Source organism: Cokeromyces recurvatus, assembly GCF_025118155.1.
Source record: "Cokeromyces recurvatus strain NRRL 2243 chromosome Unknown BX663scaffold_13, whole genome shotgun sequence".
In the NCBI taxonomy this organism is placed as follows: Eukaryota; Fungi; Mucoromycota; class Mucoromycetes; order Mucorales; family Mucoraceae; genus Cokeromyces; species Cokeromyces recurvatus.
In genome coordinates this window covers 139,874-159,706 of record NW_026251399.1, presented here as the reverse complement: position 1 = coordinate 159,706, position 19,833 = coordinate 139,874, and the positions used below count along the sequence as shown (strand labels likewise).

Sequence of the window (19,833 nt, the reverse complement as noted above, 5' to 3'; positions counted from 1 at the left end):
TTTTTTTTTTTTTTTTTGTAAAGGATAATGGGCCAATTAGTCATAGTATAAGTCACATATTCGGATCCTTAAATCATTTACTAGCACATTAGATAGTATTACTTTTAATTCACTGAATTTTATGTATTTATTACACAGGGTTTCTTTCCATAAAGAAAAAAGGTAATCTATCATTACTTGTTTCTGTGTTCTTTACGAATAAAAGAGTAAAAAATAAACACCGTTCCTTTTTATTTACAAAACAGACACTATTTGATATATGTATATATCTTGAAGGAAGTTTTAACTGCTGGTTTCAAATGTTAATAATTGACTGATTACGTAAAATTAGTTTTGAAATGCATAAATTTCAAACTACATAAATTCATAAAACTCAAAAAAAAAAAAAGATTTTGTTATATAGTCTTTTATTTTTACAAATTAAGATGAAATTATTAAATGATTATATATGTACATGAATATATCTATTATATAAAAGAATCTAAACGAATAAACAGTTACAAAAAGGAGAAAAAAAAATTAATCCTTCTTATAAAAAGGATAATCAGTATAACCTTTAGCATCATGTGTATAGAAAGTGCTACGATCATATTTGTTCAAAGGCCATCCATGACGAAGACGTTCAACAAGATCAGGATTAGAAATAAAGAGACGACCAAAGCCAATCATGTTACCAGTCTTTTCAGCTGTATCAAAGGCAGCTTGAGTATTATAAGTATAACCACCAGCAGAGATGAAAGGACCCTTCCATGCTTTACGGAAAGGATCAAGGGTATCACTCTTATTATCATAACTGTCAGCAGTGAAATCAGCACGAGGTTCAATAAAATCAAGGAAAGCCAAGTTACTGTGCTTTTCTTGAAGTGACTTGACAAGATAACCCCAGGTCTCATAAGGGGTAGCATCTTCCATATCTTGGAAACCAGACCAGGGAGAGAAACGAATAGCAGTACGTTCAGCACCAATAGTCTCTACAACTGCATCTACTACTTCAAGAGGTAATCTACATCTATTTTCAATACTACCACCATACATATCAGTACGCTTATTACTAGAGGTGTTGATGAATTGATCAAGAAGATAACCGTTAGCAGAATGAATTTCAACACCATCAAAACCAGCTTCCATTGCATTTAAAGCAGCTTGACGGTAATCTTGAATAAGAGATTTGATTTCGGGAATAGTAAGGGCACGAGGCTTTTCTTGAGGAAGACCTAAGAGGTTAACACCTGAGATAGGAATATCAGAAGCAGAGACAGGTTGTTCACCAATATGAGCTGACATAGCAGCACGACCAATATGCCAGAGTTGAAGGAAGATAACACCTCCTTTAGCATGAACTCTGTCTGTCACTTTCTTCCAACCAGCAATTTGTTCCTTTGTATAGATACCAGGGGCACGAGGATAAGAACCTGCCTTAAAAGTGATGAAACAAGCTTCTGTAAGCAAGAGACCACCATCAGTGGCACGTTGTTCATAATATTCAGCCATAAGATCAGTAGGAACAGCATTCTCATCAGCACGGAAACGTGTCAAAGGAACAAGAGCAATACGATGCTTAAGCTCATGCTTACCGAGCTTCATAGGAGTGAAAAGAGCAGAATTGGATGACATTACTAAATTAAATTTAAACAATGAAGTATATGTATAAAAAAAAAACTAGAGAATTAGATAGGGGTAGTAGACTCCCTTCTTCTATTTATATTAATGTCAAAATAATCTGATCTTAAAATAAATAACCAATAAAAAAACTTAACTAACTATTATGAAGTTTTCAATGTTCTAAACATATTTTTTGAAACTTATATTTTACCGATTAGTTCATTTTTCTAACAAACAAATTATATAATATAGTAGACGGTATAATAATATGCTTACAACACATAAATACGCATTATCCATCATAAGCAATAAAGCAACTATTTCTTCAATTATATAAAATAAAAGCTAAATACATGATATTATAAAATAGGACCCTTCGTTTCTTTCTTTCTTTCTTTCTTTCTTTCTCTTTCTTTTCCCTTTTTTTTTTACTTGTGCCTGAAGATAATTTGCATATCAATAAAAAAAAAAGCTTGACAAATGATTTGATATAATAAAAAAAATTTTTTTTTCTGTTGAATTCTTTTTTTCTGAAATAGCTTATTAATCAATGCAAGGGACTTTAAAAAAAAAAAAGGGCTTACAAATTATAATTAATATTAAAAACTAACTTATTTTTATTTAAGACAAATACTTATTTATATACAATATTGCTGATAAATAATATCGATTTTTTGTTGTTGTCATAGGCAGAAATAGTAACGTTTATAGATTCAAGTATTGAGCAGATTCTACTTGACTTGGCTAAGATACTACTTGAATATACTAATAAGATATATGATTGCTTTGTCTTTTTTATTTATTTATTTACAAATTAGTGAAAAATCGAGTAATAAAAGCTTTTTGACAGATATATCTACAATTGGCTAGTCAACCTAACACTAGTAAGCATTTTATTGTTTATCTAAAGACTTTCGGTTATCCGTTATTAACCAAACTACCCTCCGCTCTAAAAGCTTTTCGCAAGGTCAATACTCATTCTAAATTTCAAAACAAAAACAACTTGAGTGGACAATCTTCCTCAGCTTTTCCTTATTACTATTACTATTATTATTAGAATAGACAATAACTCGACATTATTTATTAGCCAGATTGTATATATTTATATATAAAAAACAAAAGTCTAGTTAGCTTGCTTTTCATTGGCAATCTTCTTTAGTTGAAATGTTTTTATAACTGCAGACTATTTTGATTAAATAAGAGTAAGCATTACTATTATAATAATTATTTGATAATAACTTACAGGATGTTTACTCCAACCTAGACGTGTGATTGTATCTTTTGCAGCATTTGCCTTACTATTTTTACCATCTTTTGTTATTGTAAGTTCAGGCAAACGTCTAAGCTCTTTTCCATTTTGAAATAAAATTAAAGTTGGTAAATCGAATGATGCTGGATCCTTGCTGACACCAAATTCTTCTGCCAAGTCAGGATATATATCAACGTCAATTTGACCTTTTTGCAACAGAAGCAATAAAAATTATATTAGGAAAAAAAAAAAAGCATAATAATTTTTGGATTACATAATTTTACCGAATTTTAAATGAGGTACATCATATTGGATGGATAATTTAGCTAATACAGCTTCAAAATTAAGACAAGATACAGACCAATTTGCGTATAGCATAACAATCCAATATTTAACTTCATCTTCAGTCTTTTCTTCTTCTTTTTTATCTTCTTCTTCAGTAATCTCTGTAATACGTGGACCCTTAATATCTTCTACAGGAACAGTAGATTTACTAGATGGCTTTGGACTTTTTGTAGTATTTGATTTAAGTACTTTATCTCTAAAAGCAGCTTCATTTAATTCATAAATCTTTGTGGGTCCTCTATACCATGGTTGAGGGAAAATAGTGGAAAGTACTACATATATATTTCAGTTTAATATAATCAACATTATTTTTTTTTAAGATAATAATTATATTTACTAATCCAGCCAATGATATAAAAGAAAGTAGTCCAAAAACCCATTTTCCAAAATAGACTACATAATGTAAAGAATTTAGTGTACAAGATGATAACACCTGATAATTCTTCTGCAGTGGCTGCCATGAAGCATTTCCAAGTGCAAACGCCCAATAGTAAAATATAACTCTTAGATTCGGTTTCCTAATAGACTTACTATTTTAGTTTTTTTTTTTTCATTCATCACATCATCCAAATACATTGTGTTGAGTAAATTTAACTTACTTCGAAATTGATCAATTGATTTTTAAGCAAATAGTTCAATCGTACAATAATATAAATAATGCCGTATATAAAATGAAGCACATAATGAGGATGAAATAATCGTTGCTTCAATTCACTTAAGCTTGTCATCGTTTTTCAAATCGCAAACTAGAAAATAAACAAGATAAAATACTCTTTTTTTTTTTTCAACACTTTTATGCTTAAAAAAAAAGGATTTTTTTTTTTTATTTTTATTTTTTAAAAAACAGCACTACTTGACAATAAACAACTCTCAATAAAATATTACTTTAATAAAGTAAAAAATAAAATAAAATAAGATTAGCAACTTGTATTCTATTAAAATTCTTCATTAATAAAACATGCTTTGTTAGGAAATACACATACTGCAATAGATAAAAATAAAATAAATAAAACATAGTTAACAGACTAAATTTATAGATATTTATATAAGCTTACTTTCTGCGGCAAGAAAAAAGATAAAAAGACAGACAGACAGACAGAGAGAGAGAGAGAAGAAGAAGAAGGAAAGTATTGGCGTTATATAGTTGGTTTATATTTAATATTTACACGAAGCTCACCACTTCCAATAGGGTAAAGAGGAAGCCAGTGATCAAATAATTCTCCACCAGGAACATCGACTTTAATAAGATCCCAAATATTTATCCTATTTTGTCCCAAGTCGACAGCGGATTTGATTCTATTATGATCTTTTACTTTGAAATCAAATACGATTGGCTCACTTCCTACATTACATGAAAAAGTTTCATTCCTAGATAATATAATATAAAAGTTAAGTATTGTCTCTCTATTTTCTTTTTCTTTTCTTTTCTTCTTTACCATTCAGGGTTTAAAGTTTTGGGTATATACTTGGTTTTATATTTTAAGATTCCTCCTACTTTAATACGTACAAATGGATCACTTGTACCACTTTTATCTACACCACGTAATCCACGTGCTTCTAATAATGTAATCATGATGACACCTTTTCTTCCTGTGGCGTCACTGAGTGTTCGTGTATCTACAATGGATGAAGGTGCAAGTGATATAGCATCATCCAAACTATTACGATGTGCTGTATCTAATGATTGCCTACTATTAGGAATAACATTACGAAGACTATCATTAGATGAACGTGTCATACTATATTGTGAACTTGTAGAGGCTCGAGGAAGAGGACCTGAAGCTTCTAGATTTACATCATCATGTACATAGGTACGAGTAGCACTCAAGACAGATGTTTGATTCTTTTTATTTACCAAAAGCTGTGGATGCCATATAAATCTGACTTGTACACTGCCAGAGACACCAGCAACACCATCTAAAGGAATATCTACCATACGAGCTTTAAAGCTTTCAACTCCATCACCACGAAGTGTAATACCTCCTGAGCCAATAGGTTGATGTCCCTGAACATGATTCCAATCAAACACTTCAATACGTATACTTGCAGTTACTCTTGATTGCTAAAATCATATCACAAGATAAATATATAAATATATCTATATATGTATTTGTAGAAAAAAAAAAGAAAAAAAAAAAAAAGAGGATACGTAAACTTACAATAGGAACCGTAAAGCTCTCATTTTGCCATCTAGGATTCAAAGTCTTTCGAATAGTTTCACTTTTATAGACTCTTTCTCCATTAACAGTAAAAATAACATAAGGATCACTAGTACCTGTTTTATCAGCTGCCATTAAATTTCGCGCACTAATTAGATTAACTGTCAAAACACCTTGATCTATATATATACATATATGAAAAATTAATCAATATCATATAAAAATTCAATAGTGTTCAAAAAAAAAAAAAAAAAAAAAAAAAGAATAAGTGAGAGGCGGGAAACTTACTGTCTAGACTCTCATCAGGGTTTAATACAAAGTTTGCCATGGGATCATAAGAAAAACCAAGACGAATCCTTGCAGGACCATCGGTACCCATCAAATTAAACCATGTTCCTTCATCATCTGAAGGATCAAGACCAAGACGTCTATGTTTCATGATACGACGAATAATAGACGAACCTGAATCAATCCAATATCCTAATTTACGAATGTCCTTTTCATCCGAATGGGCAGGTTTAACTTCAATAGCAATACGTGAAAAATCCACTTCTTTAATGAATGCATCAGCGTATTCATCAAACTGAAGGCTATCGCCACGTAGTTTAGCGGTTTTATAGAGTGGCATCAGTGAGTCAACAATCACGTGACAATAGCAGTAGGCAGGTGAAGAGAGTTGAACTTCATAAATTCTGATCTTCAAAATGCCAGAATTGTATGACCCTAGATCAATCAAATCATCAGGCGTATATCGAATATATGTACCATGCAACCCACGAAGAGGTAAAGATCTTATTTCAGACTCATTATTAGTAGTAGGTAGAGTAGAGATAGAGGATACATTATTGTTTGTATGATTCAAATCAGCGTTAGAATCGGCATTAGGATTTGAGCTCGCTTCAAGTTGGGGTAATGCCATTACAGGGAAAAATTCGGCAGAATAATGAAGTGCACCCTTTGAACTATGTCTATCAATTGAGTGAAGCCTCTCCCATCTTTTTTCAATATATAATATACGAATCAAATATGAGTTTTTTTTTTTTTTTTTTTATCATTTTACTTAATTTTGCTCTTAACTTTACCTTTCGTAGTTAATATTCTTTGATTCATACCAAACATCAGGATTAACACTTTGATTACCAACTTGTTGTCGTATAATTTCAGAAACTTTAAATTTAGTTATACCTAAACTTTTATCTCTCATTTTAGCATTCCAATCCATTGCTTCCAAAATAAAGTCTTCTTTTAACGAATGTACAGGAACATATACAGTTTCTCCCCATTCAGGATTCAAGTTATTATCAATAACTTCAGTTTGTGCACGAATTTGATATCCAGATAACACGCGAATATAAGGATCACTCTTACCATTTGTAACCATTTCAACATTACGAAGATCACGAGCTTCCCAAAATGTAAAACGAATAACACCAATAGGCGGTTCTATAAATATATAAAATATAAATCATGTACACTTATATAATAATAATATTTTTTACTTACTATCATAGCCATGACCACTAACATATTCAGAAAGGCCATTCATAATCATAGGCTTCCATTGAGCACTTAAACGCAATTGTCCGACTTGCTTATCATCATTCGTTAAATTCCACCAACTATTGTTATGCTCTTGTTGACGTATTATATCAGTTAAATATGATGTGAAGACACCTAAAAGATGATCATCATCAGCACTATCTCTGGCTTCTACACGGAGGAATAAAGAAGTCTTGTCAAGAACGACCATTTCATAATAGTCTTCAAATTTGGGGTTTGATTTCTTCTTCATTGTAACGGTTTTTTTCTTTTCTATGCCATTGACAATAATACGGATATAAGGACTCATTGTATCATTAGTTGATATCAAATCACAACATTCATGTATCATTAAACGAACTACACCAGAATCTATAATAAAGAGAAGTTGTTATTAAATATGTATAATCTTTGTTTAAAGTAAATACTTACTGGATTCCACAGCAGGCTCGATAGTACCATCATCACGTTTAATAGGTTTCGAAATAGGTAAATAACGAATATCTACTCTCAAGTCAGAAACATGTTTGCCATTACGAAGAACTAATAAATTTCTATTAAAGCAAATCAAGTCAAGTTAATATTATAAGAATATACGAAAAAAAGAAAAAACACATACAGCCCTTCTTGCTTTGCATCTGCTTCACCATCTAACTGCGAAAGATTAAAGTTAGCAGTACCTAAACGCCTATCTTTTAAACCAGGCCTTGAAGTCTTTAATTCCATTGATAGAAGCGCATTTAAATTGTTTAGTTTTAAATATCGGGTTTCATTCCAAGTAGGTGTAAAAGTATTTTGACAAACACTTGTTCGATCTAATTCTTGCCCATGATCCAAATAAAAGCGGATATAAGGATTAGGAGCTCCATCAACGATATCCTCAACATGCTTAATACGGTCTGTGGAATATACTGTTACAGCTAGCACACCATTAGCAGCATCTATATATATATATATATATATTTAATAAAAAAAAACAGTCAATGTCAGCAATGACATGTATTTCATTTATACGAAATAATATACATTACTTAAATCAAAATCACCCTCAAAGAATCTATCAACATCCACTGTAAAGACATTAGGAGTATACATCAATGGTCCTAAAATACTATGTACTTGATCTCGGATGAAGCTTTGAAGGCCAGGAATCACATTCACATCAAATCCAAAATTATCTGTTCCAAGAGGTTTCAAAACATAATCAAACTGAGGCTTTTCCAGGAAACTTAACTCTACCAGTTTCACAAAGGGAAAACGACTCATAAATTTAATTTGTAATCGTAAATGACCCGAGAATGCCATATCTTCTACAACAACAGGAAACCCTGCTCCAATACGTCCTTTACCAACTCGAGCATTCATAATAACTCTTGGATTTATTTTATAATCTAATTCCTCTTTTGACAGATCATCCAAATCGTTCGGTATAAATGATACTCTCCAATCCATGCACTAGCAAAAAAAAAAAAAAAAAAAAAAAAGATTAGATTTTGATTCCTTCGCATGTCCCCCTATTTTAAACAATACTGACTACTACATCAGGATCGGTGTTTGAATACGTTTTGACACTTTCAATGCGAAATGGTTTTGTACCAAGAGTAAAAGTGGATAAACGAATAGAATCTAAAAATGGGGGCAAGTAATCAGCAATATAATTATCAAGATTCTCAACTACTAAAGCGCTTAGCACTGGCTCGAAAATAAGCCAAAACTTTTGCATGAAACTATTCATCCATTCTACTGATTCCTCATCTGCTTCCATTTTGAATTTAGATACTTGTCTTTGAATATCATCACGTGCATTACGTCGAAATCGTCTCATACTCGTACGATAGTAGGTTGCTTTATTTTTTAATTTTTTTTGTAGGGATATATAAAATAAGTATTAACGTTTAAAATAGATTCATTTGCATATACACATATATTTATAAACATTTTGTTTCTTTTTACCAATAAATAAACAAAGCAATAAAATAGTTCCAATTCCGGCATTTAACTTGGCTAGTGAAAATGAAATAATTGCAGTAGTAAATAATGCTATGCCATTATGATACCATTCACCGTAAAAGATAGAAGGAAGTATATCATCTAGAGGGTCGTTATTTATGGATTCATCATAATGAGTAGCTAATATATTTAATGGATCATTGGATTTCTTGGCAGTATTTTTTAATAGAGAAGTCCAACCAGTTCGGTACCAGTCTGGTATTTTATTATTAGAAGGATTAAAAGCACCTGGTATATTTAAAGTTGTAGGTGGTATTGATTTCTTTTCTGCGTCTGCAATAGTATGTCTCGTTAACTCTGCATCATGTGTATTTAACTCAGTGGATAATCCTTTACTAGGAATTATACCATGTAAATCGGGTACAAGGTCAACTACAGAAACAGAACTTTGTTTTCTACGATGAATTAATTCATTTGTCATTGATATCCTGGATGTTGAATGAGAAGGAGTTAATGAGGAAGATGAGGTAGGTTGACTAGGGTTTGTTATAGGTGGCATAGTCGATAATGTTGGAGGTGTTGTTGGTTGCTTTACAAGCCGAGGTGGTAGTGGTGGCGGCGGTGAAGAATTGTCATCAACTAATAAATCTCTTGGTTTACTAGTGGAATTTATAGATGCTGAATTTGATTGATTAAATGGGTAACTTGCTTCCATAATGTATTTTCAAAATAATAAAACATTCATATAAAAATACATTTTTTTTTTTTAAAAAAATTAAATGTAACAATGAGCACTTGTATGCAGCCAGGCCGTCTGTGACGTCGTTTGTACCACAACACTTTAATAGGAGCTTAATTTTTAATGTCTCGATGCTTACATAATTTCATTCCAAGGATAATATATCCTTATTAATTGGTCATTAAAATAATTCCGATATGTTTGTCCATACTAATCACGTTCCATTAGATTTGATCTTACACAAGTATAGGCTCATATTTATTATATGTCTTTATATATGAGTTATATAAGATCATTATTATTTGATATAGATAGATTAGCTGCTTTAAATTGAGTAAACCAAACATTCTATTATCTATTTTAGAAGCTTCAAAGAGGATAGTTGTTGCTTGGTATAGTGAGCAATTCAAGGATTTCAAAGCTTAAAAGATTAAAGTATAGTTTATCTATTATAAACCAATATTTTACACTTAAATATAATCTATTTCGTATAGCTATAGAAAACTTTTACTAAGCACATGTTCCCTATTAAATTATGTGTTTTACTTGGTTTGATTCTGTAATGTCGTATTTAGCCTTATTTCTGAATTGTATCGAATTGGATTACTTTTATTTTATTGTACAGATATTTTTGAAGAAGATTATAATAGATTCCTATTGACTATACTAACAGAGATAGATTCAAGATCGACTCAATTCTTGAGAAGTAATAAAGAATCAAAAAAGCAAAGAAGGAGTAAAGCAAATTTGCCAAGACCGGTAAGAATAAATACATGAATAAAATAAAACTAACTCTTCCAAAGATTGCCACAGTTTTCTTTGGAGGAATGTACCTGTTTAATCTTTTTTTTTTTAATAATTGATAGCAACATGATGCACTTAGGTAAGACTAACAGCAAAAATAAATTATTTGATCTTTCTCTATTACATTCAATGTAAGTACTACATAAAAAGACTTTGATATGAGTTGATTATGTATCAAACTTATTTTACTATTTTCTGATGAATAATGTGTAGTTAGCAGTGTCTCTACGCTGGCATCTTGGTTGATTGTCTAGTGGTATTACAAAACCATATCTTTTCCATCCAAATAAATAAGCTTATTTAGCTACACACTACTGTTTGTTTAAATATACACCACCGACTAGAAATGCCTAACACTATGACTAATCCACTGAATCATCTTCCTAACAAACATAGAAAGTTACTTACCACACGAATCAACTCCTCTACTTTTGTATATATCATTCGTTAGCCGACAATGTGTTGTGCACTCTTTGAATTTGATTACCTTTACTATAGTAAGATTTCTCCTGAATATCTCTCTTTTCCTTGATAATAATATGATCACATGATTATGCTGTAGTAATTAATCTAGTATCTATTCTTCTTCCATTATTTACCTTTTTGACTAACAAAAGTTTTTTTTAGGCTCTTTATATCCTCCTCCCCCTTTTTTTTTATCTGATCCGGACAATACACGATTATTTTACTATGTGCTCAAATGGGCTTTAATTTTTTTTTATTCAATAATAATATTTAATTGTAACTAGTATTTCGGACGTGACGTAATCTTGAATTGGAAGAAGAAAAAAAATAATAATATCGGAGTTAATTATGATTTCGCGACACGTAAGTTGCTTCAAAAAGGACGAATTGCCTAATTTCTATATACTTTTTTTTTTTTTTTTTTTTTTTTTTATTATTTCGAACTTGACATTATAATTCATCATTACTTGTAAAATATATTAAACATGCCACCAAAAGCTGATTGGGAAAAATGTAAACTCGCTAATTTCAAATATAAAGAGTGTTGAAGTGAATTAGATCATTTATTTACTTTATTTTTTATTTAGACGATAAAAGTATCGAGGACAGAGAAGAAGAAAAGATCGTTGGTAAAGTCAATATAAAATGAAAAAAAAAAAAAAAGCGTAGCATGATTTAAATTAACTTTGTTTTTTTTTCTAAAATATTTTAGCTTTGGATGAAGGAGATATTAAACTCTTGACAACTTATGTAAAGTTTCAAACATAGATTGATCACGATCAAGACAAAATTATTAGATTTATATATACCTGTATAAATATTTTACTGATAAAATTATACAATAGGGACAAGGTCCATATACAAAAGAGTTAAAGACCTTGGAACAAGATATTAAAGACATCCAAAAACGTGTGAACGAACATATTGGTAAAGAAGTTTGAAATGACTATTTTTTTACGCATAATTATGGGGAATATTAATGGAATTTATAGGTGTAAAGGAGTCTGATACTGGTCTTGCTGCACCTAATCTATGGGATATCCCTGCCGATAAACAAAGAATGCAAGAAGAACAACCATTACAAGTTGCTCGTTGTACAAAGATTATTCAAGGAGAGAACAATGAAGATCCAAAATATGTTATTAATGTTAAGCAAATTGCAAAATTTGTTGTAGAATTAGTTCGACATGTATCTCCTACAGATATTGAAGAAGGCATGCGTGTTGGGTAAGATGAAATACAAAATTGCAATTATTTTCTTCATTTCTTTTTTTCTTTTTCTTTTATTCAATCTGCTTTTAATAGTGTTGATCGTACAAAGTATCAGATTCAAATTCCTTTACCACCCAAGATTGATCCATCAGTTACTATGATGCAAGTTGAAGAAAAACCAGATGTTACTTATAGTGACATTGGTGGTTGTAAAGAACAAATAGAACGTCTATGTGAAGTAGTTGAATTACCACTTCTTCAACCAGAAAGATTTGTAAATCTTGGTATCGACCCTCCTAAGGGTGTTTTACTTTATGGACCACCTGGTACTGGTAAGACACTTTGTGCACGTGCCGTAGCAAATAGAACAGATGCAACGTTTATTCGTGTTATCGGTTCTGAGCTTGTACAAAAATATGTGGGAGAAGGTGCACGTATGGTTCGTGAATTGTTTGAAATGGCACGTACAAAGAAGGCATGTATTATTTTCTTTGATGAAGTGGATGCTATTGGTGGAGCAAGATTTGATGATGGTGCAGGAGGAGATAATGAAGTTCAACGTACTATGTTGGAATTGATTAATCAATTAGATGGTTTTGATCCCAGAGGCAATATTAAAGTGTTGATGGCTACAAATAGACCTGATACTTTAGATCCTGCTCTCTTGAGACCTGGTCGTTTGGATCGACGTATAGAATTTGGTTTACCTGACTTGGAAGGTCGTGCTCATATTATGAGAATTCATGCAAAGAGTATGAGTGTGGAACGTGATATTCGTTACGAATTAATTGCAAGATTATGCCCTAATGCTACAGGTGCTGAATTAAGAAGTGTGTGTACTGAAGCTGGTATGTTTGCTATTCGTGCCAGAAGAAAGGTTGCAACTGAAAAGGACTTTTTGGAGTCAGTTAATAAAGTTATTAAAGGTTATCAGAAGTTTTCCAGTACTCCCAAGGTAAGAAAAGGACGACATAGGGCATATTTTATATTTAATAACTTTTTTCCGTTTTTTTTTCTTTTTAATAGTATCTTATGTGGAACTAGATTAACAAGAAAAAAAAATACACCCTTACTTTCTTTATTTTTTCTCTTTTCTTCTTTTATAAATAAATAATAATAAAAATACATATATATGTATATTCATTTATGTGTTAAAAACAAATCTATATACGAACGTATATTGGGCGTTTAATAGGAACATGCTGTATATTTATGTGTAAATTTATATTATGTATGTCCAAGTATTGTTGGGTCATTATCGTTAACATATGATGTAATATGTAATTGTAGAGACTTGAACATAGATTTATTCTATCAAGTTACATGATTAATAATAAGTTATACTTGTAAGAGTCAAATAATATATATATGTATATCAATACACAGTAAACAAGCATTTTATATGTCAAGAAATAAGAACATTTTTTTATATAGATGTATATGTGTATATGTTTATTTTAAATTTGATAATATGATTTTTGAATAACATGAATTTATATAATGAATAAAAGCAAAGCAAGACTCCTCCTCTTCCTCCTCCTTGAATAAAATAATAATTGAATATTATTCGTATTTAAGCGTTAGTCTTCTTGTCGGTTATCTTGTTTCCCTTAGTATTGATCATTTTGGCAAATCTAACAGCGGGGGTATCAGCTTCAATGGCAGCATTTTTATAACGCTTAGTAAGAGTGACTTTATCATCATCACAAGGGTGATCATTTCTGGCTGAGAGGCCATGAAGGTCGCATTCATCACCATCACATCCTTCGTCCTTAGTTTTATAACCAACAACGGGGCCATTTTTATCAGAGTCATAATAGTCACCATTATCTTCAGCGAGGATATTGACATCTTGAATAATGTTCTTGATAGTCCAGTCATAAAAGTTAAGGAAATCGTTAAGGATTTCCTCGTCATCGAGAATATCACCGACACCAGAAAATTTCTTTTTATAATCAATATCAGTACTTTCAACATCATTGTGGCCATTACCAGCATGAGGTGCAGCAGAGACACCGGCAATGAGAGCAATCATAGCAGAAATGAAGATAATAGCACGAACCATTTTGTTTTGTTTTGTTTTGTTTGTAATGAAGTAGTATGAAGATGATAATAATAAAAAAAAAAACATATTTTTGGTCTGTCAAGTTTCTCTATTTATATTAAAATTTTGAGGCCATTTTTTTTTTTTTTTTTATTTGACAAAGTGCATATACATGACATAAAATACTTCATCGTGTACATATTACGAAAAGGAAGGGGGCCATTTTTTTTATTTTTTATCTTTCTTTCTTTCTTTTTTTTCGGTCAGTTTCTTTTGTCACCCCCTTAAAGAATTTGACGTTAATTTAAAAAAATTAATTTTTTCTGCATCTGCCACTTTATAAAATGTATTATTGACAAATATTATATTTATTTTATCCCTTGGGAATTGCAAAACAAATTAATGTAATAATATTTACACTTATGATAATAATAACAATAATATATGAGCGTATAAGAGTAATAATAGTGCGTGTACATGTATATATATGTGTGTATATGTGTGTATGTATGTGTGTGGTGTGCGTGTGCGTGTGTGTGTATGTATATGTATATTTATATTAATATTTATATTTATAAAATTATTCTTCATCAGCTAAAATACAGTTAGGATGAAGCATAATAATAGGATCATCAAGTTCTTCTTCTGAATCATCTTGTCTAATTTCAATTAAAGTTTCATCCTAATAGACAGAAAAAAATGAATAAATAAACTAAATATTTTTATATAAGTTACTTACAGTCTTAACAAGTTTCTTAATAATTTTATTGATAAGTAAAGTTTCATAATCAAGATCTTCAGCAGTCATATCTGCTTCACGTTGTTCAAGGTACCACATAATTAATTCACTACGACGCATTCCAGGGTCTAAAAAAAAAAAAAAGAAAAAAAAAAAAGCAAACAAACAAAATGACAAATTAGGTAAAATGTATCAGCTTTCATCCCTTTAACTCCTTATACCTTCATCAAATGATTGTTGAACTAAACGAAGTTTGTGCGCTAACATAAGTTTAATTTGCTCGAATTTTTCATACGTAATCGAAATCTTGCCACTGGGAGGGATAGCAGAATTTCCTACATGTTGGTCTGCTGTATCATTTAATGTCATACCATTTAATGCTTCTGCACTTGTCATCACATCATCTTGCTCTTCATTCATTTCATCATCAATATTAACATCTTCTTCTTCAACTCGAATAATTGATTTTTGAAGTAAATTAAACGCTTCTGTTACATATGCTTCTGTAATCTATTTTTTTTTAATAAAATTAAATGCAATGCACATATTTTTTTAGAAAAAGTGCGTTATTTTTTTTTTAAAGAAAAATACCTCCTCGCGACAATTAACTCTAGCAATAGCTTCAGAAAGACGGATCATACTTTCTAATTGTCTAACGGTAATACGATATGAATTTCTACCAATACCTTGTGAATCACCTTGTCTCAAATCTCTATAACAATCAGCTAATCTCAAAGCAGCTGCAGGTGTCATCTAAATGTCAAATATTACATGTATTAAAAAAAAAAAGAGAGAGAGAGAAAGATATCCTGTTTGAATATACTACCTTTGGTTTGAATGTTCTTGCATAGCGAATATAATTTTGGATTTGTTCTGTACTAAACTCAGGTTGCATGAAATCATCTCGAAGACGATGGGTATTGACGATATGACGACCAATATTATAATCAGTAATATCATTACATTCATCCAAAACAACAAAGAACAAATCAAAACGTGACATAATGGGTGCAGACATATTAATGTTTTGTCTCAATGTCAATTTTTTGTTATATCGACCACTCACAGGATTAGCTGCTGCAAGAATACTAGTACGTGCATTCAAACTAGCTTGAATACCTGCTTTAGCGATTGAAATTGTTTGTTGTTCCATAGCTTCGTGAATTGCAACTTGATCTTTAATATCCATTTTATCAAATTCATCAATAGCACAAATACCCTATACAAATATATGCATATATACATAGGTATGTTTAATATTCAAATTATTGAAATATACATATAAATATTTGAACTTACATTATCAGCCAACATAAGAGCACCTGCTTCAATAGAAAATTCGCCTGTTTCTTCATCTTTGATAACAGAAGCAGTTAAACCAGCAGCACTAGAAGCCTTACCAGATGTATATACAGCTCTAGGCATAATACTGCAGACATACTTTAAGAATTGAGATTTACTAGTAGAGGGATCACCCACGATACAGACATTAATATCACCACGAAGATTCATACCTTCAGGGGTTACCTTATGAACACCACCCATCAATTGTAATAGAATACCCTTTTTAACTGTTTCATGACCAAATACAGTAGGTGCAATACTATTCACTAATTTACCAAACAGAGAGCCTCCCATATTTACCATCCTATGTAAATCTTCAATCTCCTTTTGAGAAAAGTCTGCATATACATCTCTTTGATCTTCATCAGTTGTATCTTCACCATGAAGATTGTTAGATCCATTTCCTTTACTGTGATTAGCAGGTTGAACCATACAAGCCAAAAAGGAAAGTTTATAGGTCAAATCACGCACACCAAGTGCTTTCAAGCCTGTAACACCTTCATTCGCAATACCCTCAGTAGAACGTACTTTAGTATCTCTCTGAGTTTCAACAGAGGTCCCTGGCGTTCTAAAGGCAGCCACATCAGGTACAACAATTAAGGTACCAGTAAAGATACACTTATCACCTGCCTTGGCTCTTTCGACCATATCATTACGTACAATTACATCCATACTTCTCGGCATACTTCCAGTAGGAATTTCATTTGCATTTTCCTGAATACGAATTCTCTGCCAATCGACAAATTTAGATTGTTCAACATTCAAAGTCCAATGAGAACGATTATAGCAAGTACTTGTTTGACACATGGTAGGTTCTGTATATCTAAATTCTTGTTCAACATCATTCATTACTTTACCACATTCATTACAGGTAAAGGAAGCATAGACCAATTCAGGGCGAACTTCAGTTGTACGAGTTACAGTACCGCTGACACTGACAAGGTGACCAATTTTATCTGTTCTTAATTGACGTACTCGATTCAGGTCGTTTAAACCGTAAAAGGCAACTGTGAAGTTTCTAAATGTTTCACCTTGAGCTGAACGTAAGGTAGGCTCATTAATGAAAAGACTGTCGGGAAAATGATTGCGAGCAACGTTATGAATAGCACGACGAAGATAGGGAAGGAAACTATACGTTATACGTAGATAACAAAAAAAATAAGTATACATGAAATAGAAAAGAAAAAAAAAGAAAGAGAGAGAGAGAGGGAGATTTGACTTACCGATAATATTGCTCCTTGATAGCAATAGCTAAACTTTCTTCAGTTGCTTCAATATGAGAAAAATCAACAAAAAGTGTATCAATTTCAGAATACTTGAAATTTTCAAGTTGCATCATATAAGGATAGCCATACCAACTAGAAGTGCTGTTTGATACATAAGATGATTGATCATCTTTAAATCTATATACATTTATAAAACAACAAAATGGTTAAAACTTTGTATGTTCTTATCCCCTTTGCTTTGTCCTAAATAATAAATGTTGATAACTTTACGTTTCTATAAACTTTTCAAAAGTTTCCATGACAGCCATTGCAGTTTCATCAATGACTCGAGGAATATTGTCAGGATCATAACCTGGTCGACGTTGAGTACGAGTGGCTTGGGTGTCATCAATGTCCATATTCATAGGTGTTTGTCCTTGAGTATCGGAAGCCAAGGGAGCTACTTGAGATCCAAGAATACCGCTGAATAAATGATCACTAGCAAAATCTGTCATTTCTAATTATCGTATACGATTAAAAAAAAACAAAAAAAAAAAAAAAAAAATTGAAAATTCATAACGGGCGCGTTTTTTTTTTCCCAAAAAAAAAAAGTGAAAACCGCGTTTTCTAACGGTCACAGAGTAACTGAGTATAATGTTGTCTAAGACTATTTTTGAACTTCTACAGTATAGAAGATAGTGAACATATCAAAAATTGATCTTTTTGATTCAATAAAAGGAGAAATAGAAAACTAAAAGACCATTCCTTATTTGGGATCAAAGGCTAAAAAAAATATATACATATTTGTATATTAATAATTATTTTGGCTTTATTAAAAATCCATCTACTATTCTTTCAGTTAACGCTTAAAGAAAAAAAAAAAATCTAAAATACTTTTAGACATCATTCTCTCTCATCTTTATGTTATATCTCAAAAGAGAATAGGCCCATTAACAAGTATACTTTAGTTTAAAATAATGTCTATAGACTAATGCTTAATTTTTTTTTGTTAAGTTAGATTTAGTTCTATTTGTTTCCTATTATCATTTTTATATACTTGATGATATTTTATTAGTTCTTAAAAGGTAAATTTAACTTGGATTTAATATCCAAATAAATATATAAACTGAGCAGTTTTTCTATAAAGGTTTATATGTAGTCGATTTACACCTCAATTATCAATATTAAAAACCATAATGTTCTATATTTGAGTCTAAGCTTTTCCTTTGTTGCTTGAGAAATTTGGCTATTTTTGAAAACGTAACAATAGCCAGCCAAATAAAAATAAAAGTTTTACTTTTTACAGAGTTCCCGTAATATAGTCCTTTCAATTCTTTTTGCTAAATAGTCATTTGATATCAAATTGAATTATTAATCCACAGAATCGGAATACTATTCTTATCAGCTGCATCAATATATTAAAGAAAAGTTAACAAACGGCATCTCTTACTATCAAATTCAAATTTGTAAAAAAAAAAAAAAAAAAATAAAATAAAAATAAAAATAAAACAAAAGTAGATTTATCCTTAGTAAATAAAAGAATATTGGTGGACACGTTCAATTGTATTCTAAGCTTGCTGATACAGGGACAAGAAGTGTATTCTCGAGAATGATAATGCATCTATTATTGAACAAAAGTAATTAAAATTCAAAGTAATATTCAGATGTATCTCAACAAAAAAAAAAAAGATAAAGGCTTTATCTATATTTGTCTACCCAATTGCCTCAAGTAAGGAGGATAATAATCTCTTTTTAGATCAATGACAAAATATGAATTAGATTTATTTCTTATTAGTTTAAAGGTAGTGTATGTAGCCTTTACTTTAGTTAATTCGTACATGAAGTTTAAGGTTTACAGTAATAATTTGATCTCCTCCTCATTACATAGAAGAAAGCCATACTGCTATATTAGTTTCATGGTCTATTATAAAAGCCTTTTCCTTTATATAATTAAAATATACAGAACAATTCTAAGGTTATCTTAAACCTGTTTAAATGTAAATAAAAAAAATAATAATAAATAAAGCCTTTATTCTTAGATTATGTACGTTAATATCAGCGGAGTAGTATTACTAAAATAAGATGATAACAAAAAACGCCTTATCATTTTAATAATAATGTTCATTATTTGTTTCTATGGCGATAATAGTATTTCCCTTTATTTAGTAAGATATGAAAGTCTATATTATCATTACTAAACTATTAAAGTATACGTCATCAAGCGAGAGAAAGAGAGCACCTAATGGAATAAATATACACACATACTAAATAATTAATGTTCATGATGATAGTAACTTACAGCAAAACTTTTTAACTAATAAAAAAAGAGAAACCGGACTTTAAATTGTTTCATAATTATTGAAAAAGATGAACTTTCTTTTCTGTAACCTTTTTTTTTTTAGGCTCATAGCGAATAATATTTTTTAAACCATAAAAT

At 30.7% G+C, this 19,833-nt stretch overlaps 6 protein-coding genes across 6 annotated transcripts; 1 reads left to right on the top strand and 5 right to left on the bottom strand.

Annotated features, from left to right (window-relative positions):
• Positions 1–390: 390 nt before the first annotated feature.
• BX663DRAFT_509872 (uncharacterized protein) lies at positions 391–1,658 on the bottom strand. The gene is given in 3 exon segments (XM_051527681.1): positions 391–426; positions 438–450; positions 469–1,658. The coding sequence occupies 1 exon segment, from the start codon at positions 1,612–1,614 to the stop codon at positions 520–522; it is 1,095 nt and encodes a 364-aa protein (XP_051382601.1). The 5' UTR covers positions 1,615–1,658; the 3' UTR covers positions 391–426; positions 438–450; positions 469–519.
• A 976-nt stretch (positions 1,659–2,634) lies between these two features.
• BX663DRAFT_509870 (uncharacterized protein) lies at positions 2,635–3,985 on the bottom strand. The gene is made up of 5 exons (XM_051527680.1): positions 3,796–3,985; positions 3,534–3,714; positions 3,136–3,468; positions 2,846–3,057; positions 2,635–2,785 (listed from the first exon to the last, which is right to left on the bottom strand). The coding sequence occupies exons 1-5, from the start codon at positions 3,922–3,924 to the stop codon at positions 2,726–2,728; spliced, it is 915 nt and encodes a 304-aa protein (XP_051382600.1). The 5' UTR covers positions 3,925–3,985; the 3' UTR covers positions 2,635–2,725.
• Positions 3,986–4,332: 347 nt separating this feature from the next.
• Positions 4,333–8,617, bottom strand: BX663DRAFT_435248 (C2 domain-containing protein; the record flags this gene model as incomplete). Its single annotated transcript, XM_051523108.1, has 11 exons — positions 4,333–4,538; positions 4,721–5,258; positions 5,356–5,534; positions 5,644–6,157; positions 6,278–6,323; positions 6,438–6,798; positions 6,859–7,266; positions 7,327–7,448; positions 7,514–7,835; positions 7,926–8,349; positions 8,429–8,617. 11 exons carry the CDS (start codon positions 8,615–8,617, stop codon positions 4,333–4,335), a joined length of 3,309 nt encoding a protein of 1,102 aa, XP_051382599.1.
• A 2,670-nt stretch (positions 8,618–11,287) lies between these two features.
• BX663DRAFT_536492 (26S protease regulatory subunit 7) lies at positions 11,288–13,226 on the top strand. The gene is made up of 7 exons (XM_051530629.1): positions 11,288–11,365; positions 11,440–11,481; positions 11,565–11,602; positions 11,698–11,779; positions 11,845–12,079; positions 12,158–13,019; positions 13,091–13,226. Exons 1-7 carry the CDS (start codon positions 11,338–11,340, stop codon positions 13,106–13,108), a joined length of 1,305 nt encoding a protein of 434 aa, XP_051382598.1. The 5' UTR covers positions 11,288–11,337; the 3' UTR covers positions 13,109–13,226.
• Positions 13,227–13,637: 411 nt separating this feature from the next.
• On the bottom strand, positions 13,638–14,129 carry BX663DRAFT_486422 (uncharacterized protein; the record flags this gene model as incomplete). Its single annotated transcript, XM_051524677.1, has 1 exon — positions 13,638–14,129. The coding sequence occupies one exon, from the start codon at positions 14,127–14,129 to the stop codon at positions 13,638–13,640; it is 492 nt and encodes a 163-aa protein (XP_051382597.1).
• A 408-nt stretch (positions 14,130–14,537) lies between these two features.
• BX663DRAFT_509857 (MCM2/3/5 family-domain-containing protein) lies at positions 14,538–17,951 on the bottom strand. Its single transcript, XM_051527679.1, has 8 exons — positions 17,688–17,951; positions 17,415–17,594; positions 16,147–17,320; positions 15,674–16,066; positions 15,439–15,600; positions 15,069–15,357; positions 14,848–14,975; positions 14,538–14,790 (listed from the first exon to the last, which is right to left on the bottom strand). The coding sequence occupies exons 1-8, from the start codon at positions 17,909–17,911 to the stop codon at positions 14,689–14,691; spliced, it is 2,652 nt and encodes an 883-aa protein (XP_051382596.1). The 5' UTR covers positions 17,912–17,951; the 3' UTR covers positions 14,538–14,688.
• Positions 17,952–19,833: the final 1,882 nt, after the last annotated feature.

Coding starts and splice junctions, on each gene's coding strand:
- BX663DRAFT_509857 (XM_051527679.1), bottom strand. CDS start 17,911: ATGACAGATTTTGCTAGTGATCATTTATTCAGCGGTATTCTTGGATCT. Junction 17,321..17,414: donor ATCAAGGAGCAATATTATCG/GTAAGTCAAATC, acceptor TATAACGTATAG/TTTCCTTCCCTATCTTCGTC. Junction 14,976..15,068: donor TCAACAATCATTTGATGAAG/GTATAAGGAGTT, acceptor TTTTTTTTTTAG/ACCCTGGAATGCGTCGTAGT.
- BX663DRAFT_509870 (XM_051527680.1), bottom strand. CDS start 3,924: ATGACAAGCTTAAGTGAATTGAAGCAACGATTATTTCATCCTCATTAT. Junction 3,469..3,533: donor TTATATCATTGGCTGGATTA/GTAAATATAATT, acceptor ATATATATGTAG/TACTTTCCACTATTTTCCCT. Junction 3,058..3,135: donor TGTACCTCATTTAAAATTCG/GTAAAATTATGT, acceptor TGTTGCAAAAAG/GTCAAATTGACGTTGATATA.
- BX663DRAFT_536492 (XM_051530629.1), top strand. CDS start 11,338: ATGCCACCAAAAGCTGATTGGGAAAAAT. Junction 11,780..11,844: donor ACGTGTGAACGAACATATTG/GTAAAGAAGTTT, acceptor TGGAATTTATAG/GTGTAAAGGAGTCTGATACT. Junction 12,080..12,157: donor GAAGAAGGCATGCGTGTTGG/GTAAGATGAAAT, acceptor TGCTTTTAATAG/TGTTGATCGTACAAAGTATC.
- BX663DRAFT_509872 (XM_051527681.1), bottom strand. CDS start 1,614: ATGTCATCCAATTCTGCTCTTTTCACTCCTATGAAGCTCGGTAAGCAT.